Source organism: Cetorhinus maximus, chromosome 14 (genome assembly GCF_964194155.1).
Source record: "Cetorhinus maximus chromosome 14, sCetMax3.hap1.1, whole genome shotgun sequence".
NCBI lineage: Eukaryota > Metazoa > Chordata > Chondrichthyes > Lamniformes > Cetorhinidae > Cetorhinus > Cetorhinus maximus.
The window spans coordinates 23,008,709-23,030,967 of record NC_135892.1 but is presented as its reverse complement, the minus strand read 5'-3'; the positions used below and the strand labels follow the sequence as shown (position 1 = coordinate 23,030,967).

At 40.4% G+C, this 22,259-nt stretch overlaps 1 protein-coding gene across 1 annotated transcript in view; it reads left to right on the top strand.

Annotated features, from left to right (window-relative positions):
- The window catches only part of LOC144689520 (heterogeneous nuclear ribonucleoprotein L-like), a 40,532-nt gene that overhangs the window by 5,122 nt on the left and 13,151 nt on the right, over positions 1-22,259 (top strand). The window contains exons 2-7 of the mRNA XM_078556664.1: positions 11,551-11,723; positions 13,140-13,377; positions 13,688-13,773; positions 15,678-15,774; positions 15,865-15,937; positions 20,438-20,497. Coding sequence (XP_078412790.1) covers positions 11,551-11,723; positions 13,140-13,377; positions 13,688-13,773; positions 15,678-15,774; positions 15,865-15,937; positions 20,438-20,497 — 727 coding nt within the window. The remainder of the gene's footprint in view (positions 1-11,550; positions 11,724-13,139; positions 13,378-13,687; positions 13,774-15,677; positions 15,775-15,864; positions 15,938-20,437; positions 20,498-22,259) is intronic.

The window sequence follows — 22,259 nt, the reverse complement described above, 5'->3', positions numbered from 1 at the left end:
CTGTGGATTCTGGAAATTTGAAATAAAAAAAGTGCTGAAAAAACTAAGCAGGTCTGGCAGGATCTGTGGAAAGAGAAAGCTTCTAGTTCGTATGACTCTTCAGAACACTCAGAACTTGGTTTCATATTGTTGCCACACATTATGGTGCTATGATCTGATAATTAGGCACTGATCTTTTAAAAGCAGACTTCCAAACTGCACAATCAGTTGTGACCAAATACTTGATGCTGACTTACATTGCTGCAGACTCAATAGAGGCCAATGTGTGACTATATATCTAAGTGAATTCCTCATGGCCTTGCTCACGAATATATTTGCCTAACAACTCCATGAGATACCAAGTTTCTCTCTGGGTGAAGATTTTTTTGGATATCTTAGTAACTATCATATTTATCTCCTGATTTTAAGGCTCTTTTCAAAAGAGCCCCTAACCTGTTACATTTTTTTTTATGGTTAGTTGGTGTCTTCCTTATTTTATTTTTCAGCTTTTGAAGCCACACTTTTTTCCCCAGTTTACGTATTCTGATGTTATTATATTTCGCCATCCATTTTCACAATGCTGTATTGTGAGACTTTGGTTTCTGTGGTTTGTAAGCAATTTGTATCCCAGATCTTTGGTATAAAGCAGCTCTGAAGTATTGTAAGATAAAATGATCAGCTTTTTAGGTGGGGTGGGGGGGGGGGAGAAAGTAACATTTCATTGAAGTGCTCCTTTGAAGCCTAGTACTCTTGGGAAATGGTTGACGTTTCAATTTTCTTTCCGTTTATAAATGAGAAATTATGCAGCTAACGCATTATTCTTGTTCGGTAGTGAATAATTTGGAGTAATGAGTTATTAAATAGCCATAAATTAACTTAAGTAATATAATACTTTGAAAAATCAGTGTTACAATGTACTTTTTTTGCAGCTCCAGTTGAATGCAACTATTTTGTGACCATTTTATTATCTTCCCCAACCAGCTGCACTTTCTATACTTAGAACAAGATTAGTTATTTCTTATCAGTTAAATCTGCTCCCTTCTCTTCCCCCTTAAGTTGAATTTTTATTTTTCAACATGGATACCAAGTAATTAAAGCACGTTTTTGGGACATAGCAGGGGCAGACCATTAAGTCGCTGAAGCCTACCATTCACTTAGATCATTTTCCTGTCTTTGCACCTTATCCCATGACACCCTTGCCCAACAAAAATCTCTTGATCTCAATCTGCCTTGTGCCTTAATTGGTTAAATAAGACTTAATATTGAGTTTTAGAGCCATGTCAATCTTGGGTGGGTGTTTTTCGGTCTTTGCAACATGGTTTAAAACATTTTTTTCGTACACAGTATCTGCTACTTTCAAATATGTCACCCATGGCTTGCTGGTAACATTCTTGCTTCTGGCAGCATTTTTGCTTTTTACTCAAATGGTTGTGGCTTCAAGCCCCACTCCAGAGACTTGAGCACTTCAACTTGGTTGGCACTCCGGTGCAGTACCAAGTAGTGTTACACTAGTGTCGTTTTGCAGTTGAAATGTTAAACCAAGACCTTTCTGTCCCTGTAGTGGATGTAAAAGATTGGATAGCACTCTTTTGAAGAAGGGCAGGTGTCCTGATCAGTATTTATCTCGTAAGCAACGTTAGCAAAACAAATTATCTGGTCATGTTGCTGTTTGTGGGACCTTGCTGTGTAAATTGGCTAACAGATTTCCTACATTACAATAATGTTCGTTGGCTGTAAAGCACTTTGGAATATCTTAAGGTCATGAGAGGTGCTCTGTAAATGCAAGTTCTTTCCTCTATATTGGGAATAGTATTTTACAAATGTATATAATTCCCACTGTTGTGTCATTATGGAGTACACCCTGTTAGATTTGTATTGTTACAGCAAAGTAAAAGCTGTGGAAGTGAAGTGGATGCTTTTCTGATTGCTGTGTAGAGCCAGGACAGGCAGCTTCAAGTTTTGATCATTCATTGTGTGATTGTGCAATTCTGCAGGTTTCCTGAGAATTTTTACTTTGCTGTTGATGTGGGTGCAATTTGCATAGAGCAGAAATTCTATAACGATTGTTATACATCCCTAAGCTGCTCTGTTCACAGTACTTATTGAATCTCTCAGTGCAGGAAGAGGCCATTTGGCCTTGTGTGCCTGTGCCAGCCATTTGGAAGGGCTACCAATTAGTCTCATTACCCTGTTCTTTTCCTATAACCTTACAAAACTTTTCCTTTTCGAGTACATAACGCAAAGTTACTTTTGAATCTGCTTCTAGAGGCAGTGAATTCCTGTTCATAGCTTGCTGCATTTATATTAAAACATTTCTCCCCTCCAATTCTTTTGCAAATTATCTTGAGTCTTAAGTTTTTGGTTGCTCTACGGCGCATGTTCCTTCAATTTTGTAATGTTAGCATCAAGACTGGCTAATTCCTTCTATGGACTGGTTTTGTGACTTGGCAAAATTCAGGAGTCGCTCAAATCTGAGATTGCCATTAATTTTCAAAGGCCTGGATCTTGCAGTAGCAGTGAATGCTGAGAGGTTTGTTGCTATTGAGGGCAGCAACTTCTGGAGAGTCCACTTGCACTCAAACCTGGAAATCAGGTGTACCTCTGGAGCCCATGGTGATGGTTCTGCCAGGACCTGTGATGCAGGAACTTGGTTGATTGCTAAGCAATTGCACTAGTTTTTACACGGCTTTGTTTGAGTGTGAATACATCCCTATCCCTGGCTTCTCTCCCTCCTCCCTGCTGCCTTATTCCCCCACCCAGCATCACCACAAATGTCGGAAACTGCCCTTTGTGCAGGCGAAAGTCTTGAAGGTGGTGGAGAGGAACCTTGGGTGGTGGGGATTAAAAGTAATTACAATTAAATTAAAAGTACATCCAATTTTTAAAAAATGAAAATCATTAAAAACCACATTTCATTGAGTTGAAGACAGGCCTCTCCATTCAGTTTGTCGTTGGATCCCACATTGTAGCTAGGAGAGCAAATTATGAATTAGGAGCAGGAATAGGCCACTCTGCCCCTTGAGCCTGCCCTGTCATTCAAAAACTATCCTAAAAATATTCTACAACTTCTACATCTAGGCTACCTTTGCCCATCCGATTTTTCCAGTCTATATGTAGATTTAAATCCCCCATGGCTATTGCCATACCTTTCTGACAAGCTCCCATTATCTCTTCCTTTATACCTCGTCCTACTGTGTGGTGACTGTTAGAGGGCCTACACACCACTCCTACAAGTGACTTCTTACCTTTATCATTTCTCATCTCTACCTGAACTGCTTCTACATCTTGGTTTCCTGAACTTAGGTCAACTCCCCTCTCTTGTGTTAATACAGTCATTAATTAACAGAGCCATGCCTCCACCTTTTCCTAACCTCCTGCCCTTCTTAAATGCCATGTACCCTTCAATGTTCAGGTCCCAATCTGTCATCTTGCAGCCATGTCTCTGTAATGGCAATCAGGTATTACTTATTTCTATTTGCCTATCAGTTAATTTTTATGCATGCATGGGGTGTGGGCTTCGCTGGCTGGGCCTGCTTTCTTGAACTGCTGCAGCCCATGTGGTGTAGGTACACCCACGGTGCTTTTAGGAAGGGAGTTCCAGGATTTTGAGCCAGTGACAGCGAAGGAATGGTGATATATTACCAAGTCAGGATGGTGAGTGGCTGGCGAAATTCCAGGTGGTTGTACTCCTATCAATGTGCTGCCCTTGTATGTCCTTCTATATGGTAGTGTTCGTGGGTTTGGAAGGTGCTGTCTAAGGAGCCTTGGTGAATTTCTGCAGTGCAGCTTATAAATGTGTACACTGTTGCTACTGTGCGTCAGTGGTCGAGAGTGTGAATGTTTGTATGTTTGTGGATGTAGTGCCAATCAGTCAGGCTGCTTTGTCCTGGACAGTGTCAAGCTTCTTGTGGGAGCTGCAGTCATCCAGGCAAGTGGGGAGTGTTCCATCACATTCTTGACTTGTGCCTTGTAGATGGTGGACAGGCTTTGGGGAGTCAGGTGAGTTAATTGCTGCAGGATTCCTAGTCTCTGACCTGCTCTTGTAGCCACAGTATTTATATGGCTAGCCCAGTTTAGATTCTGGTCAATGGTAACCCCCAGGATGATGTTAGTGGGGGTTCAGTGATGGTAATGCCATTAAACGTCAAAGGGCGATGGTTAGATTCTCTTTTGTTGGAGATGGCCATTGCCTGGCACTTGTGTGGCGTGACTGTTACTTGCCAATTGTCAGTCCAAGCCTGAATATTGTCCAGGTCTTGTTATATTTGGACATGGACTGCTTCAGTATCTGAGGAGTCACAAATGCTGCTGAAATTTGTGCAATCATCAATGAACAGCCCTTTTCTGACCTTATGATGGAAGGAAGGTCATTGATGAAGCAGCTGAAGATGGTAAGGCTGAGGGCACTACCCTGAGGAACTCCTGCAGTGATGTCCTGGAGCTGAGATGACTGACCTGCAACAACCACAACCATCGTCCTTTGTGCTAGGTATGATTCCACCCAGTGGAGAGCTTTCCCCCAATTCCCATTGACTCCAGTTTTGCTAGGGTTGCTTGATGCCGCACTCGGCCAAATACTGCCTCGATGTCAAGGGCAGTCACTCTCGCCTCCCCTCGGGAGTTCAGCTCTTTTGTCCATGTTTGAACCAAGGCTGTAATGAGGTCAGGAGCTCTGGCCCTGGCAGAACCCAAAATAAGCGTCAGTGAGCAGGTTATTGCTAAGCAAGTGCCACTTGATAACACTTTACTGATGATGGAGAGTAGACTGATGGAGCGGTAATTGGCTGGAGTGGATTTGTCCTGCTTTTTCTGTACAGGACGTACCTGGGCAATTTTCCAGATAGCCGAGTAGATGCCAGTGTTGTAGCTGTACTGGAACAGCTTGGCTAGGGGCGTGGCAAGTTCTGGAGCACGAGTCTCCATTATTACCGGAATATTGTCAGGGCCTATAGCCTTTGCACTATCCAGTGCCTTCAGCCGTTTCTTGACATCGCGTGGAGTGAATCAAATTGGCTGAAGACTGGCATCTGTAATGCTGGGGACCTCCAAAGGTGGCTAATATGGATCATCCACTCGGCACTTCTGGCTGAAGATTGTAATAAATGCTTCAGCCTTATCTTTTGCACTGATATGGTGGGCTCCTCCGTCATTGAGGATGGGGATACTTGTGGAGTCGTCTCCTCCTCCAGTGAGTTGTTTAATTGTCCACCAGTATTCACGACTGGATGTGGCAGGACTGCAAAGTTTGGATCTGATTTGTTATGGGATTGCTTAGGTCTGTCCTGTTATAGCTTCACCAGGTTGACACCTCAGTTTTAGGTATGCCTGGTGCTTCTCCTGGTATGCCCTCCTGCACTCTTAATTGAACCAAGGTTGATCCCCTGGCTTGAAGGTAATGGTAGAGTGGGGGATATGCCAGTCCGAGGTTACAGATTGTGTTCGAGTACAAATCTGCCTCTGCTGATGGCCCACAGTGCTTCCATGGACACCCAGTCTTGAGTTGCTAGATCTGTTCAAAATCTATCCCATTTAGCACGGTGGTAGTCCCACACAGCACAATGAAGGGTACCCTCAATGCGAAGGCAGGACTTCGTCTGCACAAGGACTGTGCGGTGCTCACTCCTACCAATACTGTCACGGGCAGATGCATCTGTAGCAGGCAGGTTGGTGAGGATGAGTTCAAGTATGTTTTTCCCTCTTGGTTTCCTCACCGCCTGCTGTAGACCCAGTATAGCAGCTATGTCATTTAGGACTCGGCCAGCTTGGTTAGTAGTGGTGCTACCCAGCCACTCTTGGTGATGGACATTGAAGTCCCCCACACAGTACATTCTGTGCCCTTGCCGTCCTCAGTGCTTCCCCTAAGTGGTGTTCAACATGGAGGAGCACTGATTCATCAGCTGAGGGATGGCGGTATGTGGTAATCAGCATGAGGTTTCTTTGCCCAGGTTTGACCTGATGCCATGAGATTTCATGGGGTCCGGACTTGATGCTGAGGGCTCCCAGGGCAGCTCCTCCCACCTGTATACTGCTGTGCCGCCACCTCTGATGGGTCTGTGCTGCCGGTAGGACAGGACATACCATGGGATGGTGATGGTGGTGTCTGGGACATTATTTGTAAGGCATAATTCCTTGAGGATGACTGTCAGGCTGTTGCTTGACTAGTCTGTGAGACAGCTCTCCCAATTTTGGCACAAGCCTCCTGTCATGAAGAGATATTAAGGTCTATAATATTGGATATTATTGTTAAATTGGACTTGTGGTAGGGTCTGTGTCTATGTGTGTGTCTTAATTGGATTAAAGCCATCTAGTCTAGGTGCTTTGACGTACAGTAGTTTTGAGATGTTAATTGGATAAACGTAAGGAAGTTAAAAGGTAAAGTGTAAATTTGCATTTGTCGAATAAAGCATTTGAGTGGGAGTAAAATCTTCACTTAGCTGGGAGATGCCAAATGATGTGTTTATATCATTATTAAAATTAGTGGGATGCATATGTTAGATATGGTGTTAAAAGCCTACGATACAATGGTAAATTTACATTCAAAGGGGAAGCTAGGTATAAACAGAAAGGAGTTTCTGTATAAGTCAGAGGCATTTACGATCTATCCAGTTGTGTCTGCAAAGGAAACAAATTGAAAGGAACCTCGTTTTGAATTCGTAAAGTCAAATGTGCTTTGCCTGGTGGCTGTTTAAAGTCTATGGATTACTGCCTTGGTGAAGATTTACCTGGTAGTGATTAATTTGGAGATTTATTTAATAGTTATTATGGTAGTAATTTGTAGATGTGTATGTGTTTAATTAAGTTAATAAATGTTTAACTTAGTTTTATATTTAAAAAACCTTTCGTGGTTCAGTGGTCTTATTCATGAATTCAGAGCTGCGCCTCAAACATACCAATTGAAAATATAGGTTATGACAGTTGTTCAAGTTTTTCTCTGGGATTTAAACAACTCTGGCTTTACCAACTGCTGTGTCATAACGCCCCCAGATGTTAGTAAGGAGGACTTGCAGGGTCGACAGGACTGAGCCTGCCATTGTCATTTCTGGTGCTTAGGTCGATGCTGGTTGGTCCGTCTGATTTAATTCCTTTTTTTTTGAGACTTTGTAGCAGTTTGATGCAACTGAGTGGCTTGCTAGGTCGTTTCAGAGGGCAGTTAAGAGGCAACCACATTGCTGTGAGCCTGGGGTCACATGTAGGCCAGACCAGGTAAGGATGGCATATTTCCTTTCCTAAAGGCCGAAATGAGATCAGCCATTATTGTATTGAATGGCAGGGCAGGCTTGGGGCTGAATTGTCTACTCCTCCTTGTTCTTAGTGAGTCAGATGGGTTTTTACAACAATCGACAATGGTTTCGTGGTTATCAAGGTCATCAGACTTTTAATTCCAGATTTTTATTTTTCTGCCATGGTGGTATTTGACCCTGGGTCCCCAGAGCATTACCCTGGGTCTCTGGGTTACTAGTCCAGCGACAATACCACTGCGCCTTCGCCAGTGGTACACATTGCTGTTACTGTGCATCAGTGGTGGAGGGTGTGAATGTTTGTGGATGGGGTGCCATCAAGCAGGCCGCTTTGTCCTGGATTGTGTCAAGCTTCATGTGTTAGAGCTGCACTCATCCAGGCAAGTGGAGAGTATTCCATCACACTCCTGACTTGTGCCTTGTAGATGGTGGACAGGCTTTGGGGAGTCAGAAGTTACTTGTCACAAAATTCCTAGCCTCTGATATGCTCTTGTAGCTGCAGTATTTATATGGTTGGTTCAGTTTAGTCTCTGGTTAATTTTGGTGAGAAGAACATGGAGAGACAATATGAAAGGATGCGTAGTTGTATGCTGATGTTAAAAAAAAGCCACTGTATCTTTAATGCCTGTGTTAATGCCTGCCATCTTTATAGGGGGCAATGTGTGATATGAACCCAACTTATTTACTTTCAAGAGCTATGAACCATGCGTCAAAATCAAGTGACTGCCTGTATTTTTCAAAAATCATATTTAGTTCTGCATCAGTAATTCATTGATCCTTGTTCAATATGATTCTGAGTTGTCCTTGTCACTCCTCATAAAATACTGTAACACTTTCTCTAAGTGTCAATAAAATGTTTGAGAGCTAGATCTTCTGAGCAACTTGCTGACTTAAGTGATGTGTGGAATCCACAAACTAAGAGCATATTGCAACAAGAGTTAGAAAGCAAAATAAGTTGGCAGTGTGCCTGGTAAACATGGGTGCGTGCCATTGGATTTCTGCACATGCGTGGACCAGTACAGACTGGTATCAGTGGCCATCTTGCATGGCCATATTGTGTTGGCAGGAGATACAGTGGCTTTTTTTAAAAATGGGTACAATTCTGAAGGGGATACAGGCGCAGAAGGACCTGGGTGCATAAGTCATTGAAGGTGGCAGGACAGGTTGGAAGAGCAGCTAATAAAGCATACAATAACCTAGATTTTATTAATAGGGGCATAGATTACAAGAGCAAGGAGGTTATGTTGAACTTGTACAAGACACTAGTTCAGCCTTAGCTGGAATATTGCATCCAGTCCTGGGCACTGCACTTTAGGAGGGACATGAAGGCATTAGAGAGAGAGTGTAGAAAAGATAGATTGGAGAAGTTAAGACTTTTTTCCTTGGAGAAAAGAAGGCTGAGAGGAGATTTGATGGAGTTGTTCAAAATCATGCAGAGTCCAGACAGAATAGATGGACCGAAGCCTTTACCACTGGTGAAAGAATCAAGAATGAGGGGGCTCAGATTTAAAGTAATTGGCAAAAGAAGCAAAGGCGACATGAGAAGAATGTGCAAGGTTACAGGGAGAAGGCAGGACAATCGGACTAAGGAAATTTCTCATTCAGAGAGCCGAATGGCCTCCTGTGCTGTAATGATTCTGTGAATTAATTGATCATCCTAATGGCCTGACCTTTGAGTGAAGTAGTCAACTTCATCCATTTGTATTGTAACCTATGATTTTATGTAAGTTGTCCATTCCATCACTTGGCCTCCTCCCTAATTAGGAGACTTTTTTTTCTGTCTGCCAAGTTTAAGATTCAAATCCAGGCACTCAGCCACCCATCAACCATTTATTTCCTGATCCCCACCTCCCTCATGCCTTGTCATTCCTGAAAGAATTTTCTCCTCGGTTAACATTTTTAATATGCACTCAATGGAAGTGATATCCTGCGCCCTTGGATTTATGACCTGTTTGCAGATTTAAATAATTTGTGCTGTCTCCATTATCACTAATTCTAAATTTTCAGTGACCTGTTAGCAAAATTATTTATATCTTCAAATTCTTGCAATTTTTCTTTCAGTTTACTTATGTATCCTTCAGTTGAGACTGTTCTGCTACTTTGTTTGAGTTTGTGTTGGTGCTTGCTTAAGAACCAGAGATTCAAGGTTTATATATTTGCTCTGTTGTGGGGCATACTTACTGAGAAAGGTATTATTATGGGACATGAAAAACAGACTGTGACAGGAAAGGATAGAGAGTACAAATCTAACAAATCAACGGATGAGAATCTAGAGGCTATAAAAATAATCAAAGGGTAAAACTAAAGGCTCTGTATCAAAATGCACGAAGCATTCGAAACAAAACAGATGGAACTGAGAGCACATACAGAAATAAATAAGTATGATTTGATAGCCATTACAGAGACATAGCTGCAGGAAGACATTGATTGGGACCTGAATATTAAAGGGTATAGCACATTTAGGAAGGACAGGAAGCTAGGAAAAGGTGGAGGGGTGACTCTGTTAATACCATTATTTATTAGCACAATAGAGAGGGATGACCTAAGTTCAGGAAACCAGGATGTAGAAGCAGTTTGAGTAGAGATGAGAAATGGCAGGAAGTCACTTACGGGAGCTGTGTACAGGACCCCTAATAGTAACCACATGGTAGGATGGAGGATCAAGGAAGAAATAATGGGAGCTTGTCAGAAAGGCACAGCGATAATCATGGGAGATTTTAATCTGCGTATAGACTGAAAAAGTCAGATGGGCAAAAATAGCCTAGATGAGTTTATAGAATGTTTCTGGGATAGTTTCTTAGAACAGCATGTTTTGGAGCCAACCAGAGGGCATGCTTTCCTAGATCTGGAATTGTGCAAAGAGACAGGATTAATTAATGACCTCGTGGTGAAGGCGCCCCTAGGTAACAGCGACCATAATATGATTGAATTTTACATTCAGTTTGAGGGAGAGAGGAGTGGGTCTGAGGCTATGTTTTTAACCTTTAAATAAGGGCAATTATGAGGGCATGAAAGCAGAGCTTGCTAAAGTGAATTAGCAAATTAGGTTAAGGAATTGGTCAATAGAGATGCAGAGGCAAACATTTAAGGGGATATTTCAGAATACATAGAATAGATACATTCCAAAGAGTAAGAAAAGTCCAAGGGATGGGGACATCATTTGTGGTTAACTGGAAAGATTAAAGATAGTAGCAAACTTAAAGAAAAAGTATATAATTGTGCAAAGATAGGTAGAAGGCCAGAGGATTGGACAGAATATAAGGATAAGATCAATAAGGAGGAAAAATTAGAGTACGAGATAAAGCTAGCCAGAAATATAAAAACAGTTTCTATAGATATTTTTAAAAGAAACTAGTTAATGAAGTGAGCGTTGGCCCTAAGAATGAGAGTCTGGAGAATTGATAATGGGGGAAAAAAGGAAATGGCAGATGAATTGAATAGGTATTTTGCATCAGTCCTCACTATAGAGGATACAAGTAACATCCCAGAAGCAGCTATAAATCAGGAAATGGAAGGGAGGGAGGAACTCTCAAAAATTACAATCACCAGAGAAGTGGTGCTGAGTAAATTGTTAGAGCTGCGGGCTGAGAAGTGCCTGGGTCCTGATGGACTTTATCCTTGGGTCTTAAAAGAAGTGGCTAGTGAGATAGTTGATGCATTGGTTTTAATTTTCCAGAACTCCTTATATTTGGGGAAGGTTCCATTAGATTGGAAAGCAGCAAATGTAACTCCATTAGTCAAAAAGGGAGACAGAGAAAGCAGGAAACTACCAGACACAGGTCCCATAAACAGAAATGTGATCACGATCAGAATCTGTTGCACTGATGTCCGAGGGATAAATATTGACCATGGCAGTGGAGAGTTCCCCAGCTCTTTGAAATATTGCTGTGGGACTTTTTACATCTACCTGAAGGTCAGCAGGCCTTGGTTTAATCTTTTTATCTGAAAGGTGTCTCTCCTGCCCCATTCCCAACACCAACCACTACTCCCTCAGTACAGTACTGTACTAGTGTCAGTCTAGATTTAAGTGCTCATGTCTCTGAATTGGGATTTGAACCCATGCCCTTCTGATTCATGAAGTGTGAGTGCTGCATCCTGAGCCACAACTGTTGTCAGTTAACAACAGCTGAAGCACCTACATTTGGCTGCTGGAGACTTTTTGAAGTTGATTTTTACAGCCTAGTGTTCTAAATTAGACATTGGAGAAATAGCACTAGTGAGACTTCATAGACTTTTGATTTAAACAATAGCCCACAAACAAATATGGGGCTAAAATGGGAGAATAGTTTTTGAAGATAATTCATTTACAGCAATAAAACCATTTCAATTTTAGGATCGTGATAGAGATCGGGACCGCGATAGAGATAGAGACAGAGACCGAGATCGTGATCGACCAAGAAGTCAATACAAGACTGCCCCATCACCTGTGGTTCATGTCCGTGCTCTATGTGATTCCGTCATTGAAGCTGATCTGGTGAAAGGTGTTGACCGATTTGGACTCATAAGGTAAATGAATCACTTGTATGGCTCAGAGTACTTAGAATTCCCAGTGGCCTTTATGTACCTCCCTTTCAGTTTCCAAAACGAACAATGCTTTTGAAAGGAACCAGTGGGGTTTGTTGGAATGCTCTTTCAATGTAAATGCTCCTCTCTCTCAGCTTGGGTTTTATTTGTTGGCATGCTCTGCTTTCTATACATTGCTGTAGTCTGCTGAATATGTTCTTTCTCTTAATGGGAATTAAACTACTAGAGCATGTAATCTTGTGACCTGGCCTCTTTCCTGACCTAGAATACTGATCTTTAATCTGTCCCTGGTTAGATTAAGGCTGGATTTAGATAACAATCCAGGTTATTGTTAGTTTATTTAATTATTTTTTTCCCTCGTGTGGTTATCCTCGCAGCATTGAAGTCACCAATCCTTAGTATGGCAGTTGCTGCTTAAGTTGGCAAACTGTTTTTTGCGATACTTGTACTCTACATTTACAACAGTAAGTTCCCAGAGGTATTCTTGTTTTTATTGACACCTTTTTTTAGTTTTGATGTCCAAGTAATTTTGTATAGCTTAGCACTGGGGATAAATGTTGACTTGTGTCTTAAAGATTACATCAACATAAAATCAGATTGTAGTATCATCAGATGGCCATGTCCATTTTGTCTGTGCCAGTTTTCTGTTGGAGAAACTCGGGTAATCCCACTCCCTTTTTCCTGTAGTCCTGCAAATGTTCCATTTTGTAATTATCCAATTCTCCTTTGAAAGCCATAATTTAATTTGCCTCCATCGCACTCTTGGGCAGCACATTCCAGATCTTAACCACTTGCTCCCTTTTTTTAAAAATAAGTTTTTCCTCATGTTGCCTCTCTTTTGCCATTCACCTTAAATCAGTGTCTTTTGGTTCGTGAGCCTTCTGCCAATAGGAACAATTTCTCCTTATTTACTCTTTGAAAACCTCTATCAAATCTGTTCTCAAGGTGCTCATCAAGTTGAACAGCTCCATTCCAGACTGTTTTAAGATGATTATAGAATGTAATATTACAAACGTTTTTACATATAGAAAATTACATTTAAAAGGAAACCTAGTTATTTGCTGTTGCATTTAATTGGGCAAATTCTGCCATGTTATCAATTAAATCTGATGACCACAAATATTTATGGAATATTTAATGATATTCCTTATGGTCAGTATGCAGTTTGTCTTTGGGTGGGACAGGGGTAGTAATGGGGAGCTAATCACTGGATTAGCCTGCCACCCTGGGCTAGATGCTAATGTTGACTTGTGCTGATTTACATCCTGCTCTAGGAGATATTTGGGGTGATCAAAGAGGTGTCTTGTATCTCATAGGCTTCTTGGGTTGTGGAGGTGTTTTTAGTCCAAAGGGAAATTTAAAAGCAATGCTTCATAGCTGATGGACTTCTCATTACAGCTATGTGATGATGTTGCCCAACAAACGACAAGCTTTGGTGGAGTTTCAAGATTTGCGAAGTGCCCAGAAGTGTGTTGCTTACTCTAAAAGGCGGATTGTCAATATTGCCGGACACCCCGCATTCTTCAATTTCTCTACCAGTCAAAGGATTACTCGCCCTGGGGGCCCTGAAGACCCAAAGCATGTCAACAATGTTCTGTTCTTATCCATTCAGAATCCTCTTTATCCAATCACAACGGTAGGTTTGCCTTTTATTGAAAGTGTTGAAGCTAACTTCAGAGTTGTTTTTAATTCATTGCAACTCGTAGCATGGTGTACTGACTGACTATTGGTAACTTAACCTAACTTACTGAAGTATCTTTTATTTGAAGCATGTCTGTCTTAAGTCTTCATCATGCTCAAGAGAAAAATAAATGAATTGCAGTCTGGACCAAATTCAAACTCTGATAGAAAAGGCAGCACTTTAAACCTGTTGCATCTTAATCCTATTTGCTTTTTTTTGTGTGTGTGTAAAATTCTGCCAAACCAATCTCTGTCTTATCTTTCAGGATGTTCTGTACACTGTCTGCAACGCGTGTGGTCCAGTCCTGCGTATTGTAATATTCAAGAAGAATGGAATACAGGCTCTGGTTGAATATCTTTTTGCAGTAGGAGAAATGCATTGCCCCAAGTGCAACTCTAGTTGACTTTCAGTTCCAGTTGATGATCAAGTTATAGGGCACAAGTGTAATTTATTTTGCTGGGGGATTGGTTTTGGATTCTTCCACTTGTAGTGTGCCCCCTAGTGGCTGCTTCAGCACACCATTTATTTTCAGAGCCTGTATTAATCATCAGCCCCAACCTTGTGACCACAAATGCATTAATGGTGGGATTAGTGTGGGTAATGCAGTTGATGTGGTATATGTAGACTTCCAAAAAACAGTTTGATAAAGTGCCACATAACAGCTTGTCAACAAATTTGAAGTCCATGGAATAAAAGGGGCACTGGTAGCATGGATAAGAAGTTGGCTGAGTGATGGGATAGAGTAGGGGCGAATGGTGTTTTTTTTTGGGAAGATATATAGTGGGGTTCCCCAGGAGTACTAGGACCACTGCTTTTCATGACTTATATTAATGACCTAAGTTTGAATATGCAGGGCACAGTTTCAAAATTTACAGGTGCTACAGACTGAGGAAGATAGTGATAGACTTTAGGAGGAAATGTGAGTGGACATGTACCAGATGAAATTTAATGTGAAGTGATACATTTTGTAGGAAGAATGAGGAGAGGCAATATAAAGGATACCATTCTCAAGGGGTTGCAAAAGTTAAGGGACCTGAGGGTATAAATGCACAATTCGCTGAAGGTGGCAGTGCAGGTTGAGAAAGTGTTAATAAGGTGTGGGATCCTGAGCTTGAGAGATTTTGATGGAGGTGCTCAAAATCATGAGGGGTCTGGACAGAGTAGCTGGTGAGAAATTGTTGCAATTGACAGAAGGATTCAAAACTAGACTGCACAGATTTTAAAGTGACAAAAGAAGCAAAAGTAAGATGAGGGAAATCCTTTTTATGCAATGAATGGTTAAGATCTGAAATATACTGCCTGTGAGTATGGTGGAGGCAGATTCAATCATGGTTTTTAAAAAGGAATTGGATAATTACTTGAAGACAGAGGAGTAGGACTAAGTGAATTGGCCTTCCAGAGAGCTGGCGCAGAGACAACAGGGTGAATGACCTCTGCGTGTTTTTAACCATTCTATGATTCTAGTCCAGAAATCTTAATTCTATCCAGAAAGTATGCAATTTGGCCTCATGTCAGTACTGAGAGGGGGGGCTGCACTGTTTGGATGAGATATTAAACAGAGGCCCTGTCTTCCCCCTCAAGTGGATGTAAAAGACCCCTTGACACTATTCAGTGAAGAGAAGGGAGCCCAGAAATCTATCCCTCTACCAATGTCACTAAAGCAGCTTACCTGGTCAGTTGTTCGTGAGATCTTGCTGTATGCAGATTGGCTACCGAGTTTCCTACATTACAATGTGACAACATTTCAAAGGTACTTAATGGGCTGTAAAGTTCATTGGGATGTTCTGAGGTTTTGAAAAGTGCCTATTAGACCATAGCATGAGTAGGCAATGCAGCTCTTTGAGCCTGCTCCATTCAGAGAGATCATGACTGATCATCTACCATGACTCCACCTTCCTGCTCTATCCCCATATCCCTTGATTCCTTTAGTGTCCAAAAATCTATTGATCTCTGCCTTGAATGTACTCAATGAGTAAACATCCGCAGTGCACTGGGGAAGAGAATTCCAACTATTGTGAATTTCTTCTTTTTTGTCCTGAATTGTCACTCCTTTATCCTCAAGTCCAAGTATTTTATTCAGGGAGCAAGGAAAGTTTTGAGTGAGGGGTTAGGGGGAAATATGCAAGATAGAAGGGGATGAGAGAGAGAGAGCATATATTCTTACTAACAGGACAGAAATGGGTTTGGGCATGACTGTTGTTTAATTATTAACATTAACTTACTTAAATTTCTGTTGACTCCTTAACATTGTGCACATTTGATTCAGTCCAAAGTGCCCAAAAGGCTAAGGCTTCTCTGAATGGTGCAGACATTTATTCTGGTTGCTGCACACTAAAAATAGAGTACGCAAAGGTAATCTGTTAAAGCATTGTGTTACTTTTCTAAATAACAATTCAATTTTTTCACATATTAAAACAAAGAGATGTTCTTTCAATTCACTAGCCTACTCGACTGAATGTGTTCAAGAATGATAGCGAGTCCTGGGACTACACTAATCCTGATTTGACTGCACGAGGTATGGTGTACCCTCATTATTTGTGTAGGTTTTTAGATTTTATGTGCGCATGAAGAATTCTGTGTTCCATGTTAGACCTCCAGCAACAAATGTCAGTTTTGCCTCGAGTGCAGGATTGGAATCGTGACAGAAATTTCTCTAACTTAGCAACAGAAAATGTGCTAAAATCAGGATCTGCTAAAAGCTGTGTATTAGTCTGCATTATTGCCATATTCTAATTTTTAGTTGGTTTGCGCACATAAAATGGACTAACTGCTATCTGTTTTGACTAGCAGCTGAGGATTCATATCTGCATTTTAAACTTTCACAGTAAAGTGTTTCTTGCCCTTGCCTAATGGAAACTGGAAAATTGATCTTTAAACAGAGGGCAGTGACAGATGTGCCTTGGTGTTCTGAGCTCCCAAAGGGGAAAATTTATACTGGGTTCCTTCTCCTAATTGCTATTCTGTGGCTTCCCAGTGGAAACTACACACAATTAATAGTGTGAAAGATACATTTCTTCTGAATTAATTGACTTGCACAAGGCATTGGTATTTTTCCTAAATTACAACAGTGACTGTATTTCAAAAAGTACTTCATTGGTTGTAAAGAGCTTTGAGACATCCTGAGGTCGCGAAAGACGCTATAGAATTGCTGGTCTTTATATGTGGAAAGTAGCCATTCTCACTTGTGGGACCAAAGCCTTGTGAGAGTTTCTGGTTTCAGAAGAGAGTAGGAAACGTAGGGAGACCAGGTGCAACCCATGTATGATCTGAGTGGTGCAGCTTGTTAGAGCAGTGCTACGGTTTAAACTGAGTCACCTAACTCTTGTATAAAAATGAGGGGCCTCTTAATTTTTTGGGGGGGTGGAATTCGCATTTGTAACTTTTCAGTAATGCAGCACTCAGATGTTTTACAATCCTGTAACTTTTAAAAGGGGGGAAAAAAACAGCTTTAGCTTGGTTTCCATTCTTCAAAGTTTCCTGAACTAATCAAGAGATTTTAAACTTTTTTTTTAAAGAGAGGTTTGAGGTATGACTCTTCAATGAACAGGCCAAACAAATTAGCTATCTTCAGCTTTTTATCGAGGAGTGAAATTTGAGTACTCATTCTGCATATAGGAGCTGAAGATATGATCCAAAGTTATAGTTCTTTATGGTTCCTACTATTAATGCACAGTACTCTTCTAATTGTTGTAACCACTTGATACTTGATGGTTTGTATATTTGTACAGTAATTGCTGGTAGTCTAACATCTGTTTGGAAAAAAAAATCAGAAGTTTTAGCTGCCTGTGTTGAACTGCACTGTCCTCTGCTGGATGTTCTGAAGTTCACTTGCAACACTTGTTATAGCACTGTAGCTGCAGCTCACCTACATGAACTGTACATGCAAACAAGGCTACGGCACAGAAAATCGCAGCTTTCAAAGTCGCACGCAGTACTCAAGAGCATTTCACTCAAAGGGGAAAGAGAGAACCAAGACTTCAGTTACAGAGATACTAAATCTTCAAAGCTACATTCACCTTCTGCAGATTAATATCTTCACTGCCGAAAGGATATTGATCTTTCCCCCCTTCCCTACTGGAGCAAGACATTTTCTCAGGTACACCAGCGAAAGTGACACCACAGAAAGAGAAGAGGGGCAAGCCAGGCAAACTAACCACTTCATGCACCTCGCCAACGAATGCCAGCATTCCGCAGATACAAATGACAGCAATCCAGCCTTCAGAAACAGAACAGACTCTTAATAAGTCTCAGCTCACCCAGACTGCATGCAAACACATCCTCAGGAAACTTGATCAGGAAGGACACTTTTCTTACCCCCCATTCATCGGTGCACAGAGGATATGTTTGCAAAGTGCCATCGTAAGACTGAAATGAAATTCTATTTGAATGCATTAAATGCTGTGAAATAAATCATTAAAGAAAAAGCAACTCTTGTAAATTTCAAATGAAGAAAAGAAGTCTACTTAATGACTGCTGTTTTTTTAAAAAATCCTGTGGAGACTTCTGAGGTTGAGTTTCAGACTGAATTAACTTAAGGTTTTTGACAAATCCAGGAACCATTGAATGCCCACTGGATGGAGGGCTATAAGGACTATCGGGGAAAATTGTTTCTTTTTATGGTTAACTCCAACACCATATAACAATTAGAATGTTTGTAGTGTGTTTAATGGGATAATGACTACGGGGAGTGTGGTCATTTTAAAAATTACAGCACCAATGATCTTCATACTTTACATGCTTTTAAGACCTAAAATATCAGTGGTACAAGATGTTTCAGGAACTTGTGTTTCTTTTTTTTAAACTTTGGTTCAAGTTACGAAGCCGTTATGTTTTTGTGACTCGGTAGGTAGCACCCTCAACTGAATCAGAAGATAATGGGTGTCCCAAGTCCTACTGCAGAAACTTGAGCCCGTTATCTAGGCTGACACTTTCACTGCAGCACCAAAGGAATGCTACACTATCACAGGTGCTGTCGCTCAGATAAGAGACGTTAAATCGAAATCCTGTCCGCCCTGTCCAGTGATGTACACGCATGTATTCAAATATTCATTTATTTAACAGTAGGGAAGTTCTCGTGATCTCATTCAATCCTGAAAAAATAGATTATCTTGTCATTACCACATTGCTGTTTGTGGGATATTGCTGCCTTGTTTTCTAAATAAGTGACTTTACAGTTAATTGGCTGTAACGTATTTTTGGGATATCCCAAGGTCATTAGAGGCATTATATGAAAGTTGTCCTGTTGAAGCAACCTTAAATTGTTTACATAATGGAAATCTTTCTTAATAAGTTTTACTTCCATTAAAATCAATCTGAACGTTGGAAAATTCTAAATTTAGAAAATAACACAGGTTTTTAAGGGAATAGCAAGGGTTTTATCATGACTAGTGCAGTTAGTGGGAGGTGCTCTTCATGAGGTGGAACTGAGTTAACCCAAAAATATTAATTGATCTTAAGTGGGTTAAGCATCAGTCAGTTTCACTTGCCTAGGGATCGGGCTGTAAAGGGGGTGGAGGAGAAACTGATGGGGGCAGTTACTGTACCAACTGCTGTGACAGTTGTATAGATTGTGGTGCTGAAAGTGTAAATTGGTGCGTGCCCATAAACTGCCCACAAATTCTTATGTAAATTGGGCAGAGTAAAGGAGCATCTTTCTGGTTTTGGCCTATATAGCACCTGACTGGGTGCTTGGAATTACTGTTTAAAGCCCAATGGATGAAATTTGTTGCCTGACGCACTCACTTGCGCACATTTTTTCTTTCTCTCCTCTTAGGTCCCTGCAATCTACTTGCAGCCAGTAGATTGAATGAAGATGCAGTTCTGGTAGTAACTATAGCAGTTTGGTAGTTTTCAAACGCTGTCACTCTGGGATATGGACCTTTTGAGCAGCACCAGCCTCTGCTCTACTGGCTTCCATGTTTGGATGCCTCGGCAGAGATGTGCTGGACTCTCCCTGAAAAGGAGAAAGAGAGGAAAAATGTCTTCCCAGTTTTAACCACCTCACTACTTAAGTGCATTCTATATTGGAAGAAAGGTTTCTTTATCCAGATCAGAAGTGGACCCTTTTTTGCAGTTGAGTGGCAATATTGCACATATACCTGCCTTGGTCTGACTCATTGCTGGTAGTAGAATAGTGTCAATAATTGATTTGGGATGTAACTGAGTACAATAATCGTATTTGACAGATCTTTCAGTGGCCTATTTTTAACCTAACTTGCAGTAAAATGTAGCGGAAACGTTGATCTGTTAAAAATGTTTTTTAAAAAATGATAAATAGTGTTTTTAGGACAATGCTGTTAATTTTGAAAGGCAGGGTTTTTTGGGTCTTAAAAGTTGTAGAAATGTTTTGGCTGACCATTCTACTCCATCTTTTGCATTACACTAAATTGTTTCTGGATTTGTGATAAAGCTTCAGTATTGGTTGACCAAGTCCATACCATTAAAATTGATGGCTTTAGTTTCAATATTCTGCTGCAATTCTGGATACTTAACATTTAACTTGCTGCATCAGTTAAGCGGCGAAGTCACTAACCAGTGACCTAAGCAAATATCTGGATAGAATATGGTTATTTTTAATGGTTTAAAGCCATTGGATTTGGCCAACCAAGTGTTCTCCTGATTTTACCATGTGTAAAGTTTATGATGTATTTCACCTTTAAAACCCTGTATTTACTGATTATAAAACTGTAATGCAGGGGCGAAGCATCTCGCTTTTGCTGAATCCTCCTGCAAGTTATTAAGAAGGCCGTTTTGAAACTGCTCTATCTTGCTGTTTGAAGCTTATGGTACAAAGAACAGGTACTGTTTTTTCAAAATTGTATTTTTATCAATTGTAAAATTGACCAAATGTGCAAATGTTTTTTGATTTCTGTACAATGTGTTGATGCAAAATGTGTAGTTTTGTTTTTGTTTTTAAATACTGCACAGGGGGAACCTAGGTGCTGAATTTAAGTACTTATTTAATCACACAAGCATCGGCAAACCACTTAATTTCTTCTCCTTTCCTTGATTCTAGATGAAAGAAGGCGACAAGGACAGCCAGCCCTTCTGGGAGATCACCCTTCAACATATGGGGGTAATTAATAGTTCTAGTAGAATCTTTTAAGCGGCTCGCTCCAACCCCAATGTTGTGACCGTTGACCTATTTCACTTTATTTTTTAAAAACCTTTTCCCCTCAACCTTTTAACCAGAAGTACAATTCTTTAATTTTCTTTTCTTTATTAGAAAATGCAGGAAAATCTTTGGATTTTTAATACCATTGAGGAAGCTATTGATATTTTCATTGCTGAACCTGAATCTGCCCTGCAATATTTACTGTAAATTCTACAGAAAAGGGAACCTCGTTGTAATTGCAAAGTCTAAAGAATCACAATGATACTAATAGACCCATCGTGCAGGTGCCAGCTCTTTGAAGGAGCTATCCGATTAGTCCTACTCCCTGCCCCTGTTCTTTCTTCCCCATAGCTCTACAAAGTTTTATCTTTCCCAATATTTATCCAGTTCCTTTTTGAAAGTTATTGAATCTGCTTTGACTGCCCTTTCAGGCAGTGCATTCCAGATCATCATAACTTGCTGGTAAGATAATTTTCTTTATCACCTCTGCTCTTTTGACAATTATCTTAAATCTATGTTCACTGGTTACCAACCTTTCTGCCATTAGAAACAGTTTCTCCTTATTTACTCTAAATCAAATCCTTCATGATTTTGAACACCTATCATCATATTAACCTCAGTTCTATAGCCTTTCCAAATAACTGAAGTCTTTCATTCCTGCTGTCAGACTAGTAAATCTTTGCACGTAACTAAAGCCTTGACACCACATGTTTTGAAAGATGTCTGGAATTGAACATAATACTCCAGATGGGACCTAACTAATGTTTTATAAAGGTTTCCTTATTTTTGCACTCTGCCTCTACAAAGCTTAGGATCTCATTCCTCTTTAATAGCCTTCTCAATTTACCCTGCAACCTTCACAGCCTTGTACCTGCACCCTCTTTAAAACAGTGATAGTTAATATTGCTACTCCACATTCCTCTTAAAATGAATTAATTCATGCTGCATTTAATTCCATCTGTCATATGTCTGTCTTCCTGAGCTCTGCTACTATCCTCAAGTTTACTACAATTGAGTTTTGTCTCATCTGCAAAATTATACACTTTGTACCCAAGTCAGGTCATTTTATCTCTGTCTCTCGCTTGGCCATTTTTTTTACTCTTGAGTAGAACCAGTTAAAGAAATTGGCCATTTTTTTATCCATGCAGCCACTTCTGTTAATTGTATAAATTAAGATTGTGTGTACAGGTGGGGAGCACTAATTTGGATAATTATTTGTGCACTGCCCCTTTAGGGGGCTGACAACTAATTAACTTGTTTATTAGTTTATTTGTTTAATTGGTATACTCATAGTATAAAGATACACTTATTGATATAGTGGTGGGTTGTAGAATTAGGAGCTATACATTGGTAACTTTTCACTTTGAATAAGTCTAAAACTGAAGATTGACTTCTGGTCTCCAACTGGCTGTAAGAAGTTTAACAACTTCTCACTTGATTCCATGGATTTCTATTTTGTTAAAACAAGTCTTATGTGGTGCTTTGAATGGCTTCTGAGTCTGCATATGCAACATCAATTCTGTTATTTCATCAAAGAATTCAACCAAGATGGTCAAACATCATTGCCTTTAAATAAATTTGTGCTGACTTTTCAAAGTGCCAATTAATTTTGACCCTGTTAATTACTCTGAATGCTTCCCCATTGCTGATGTGCTGCTGCCTAGTAGTTGCTCAGTTATTCCTCTCGTTTTTCTAAGCAGTGGTGTAACATTTGCAAAGCTCT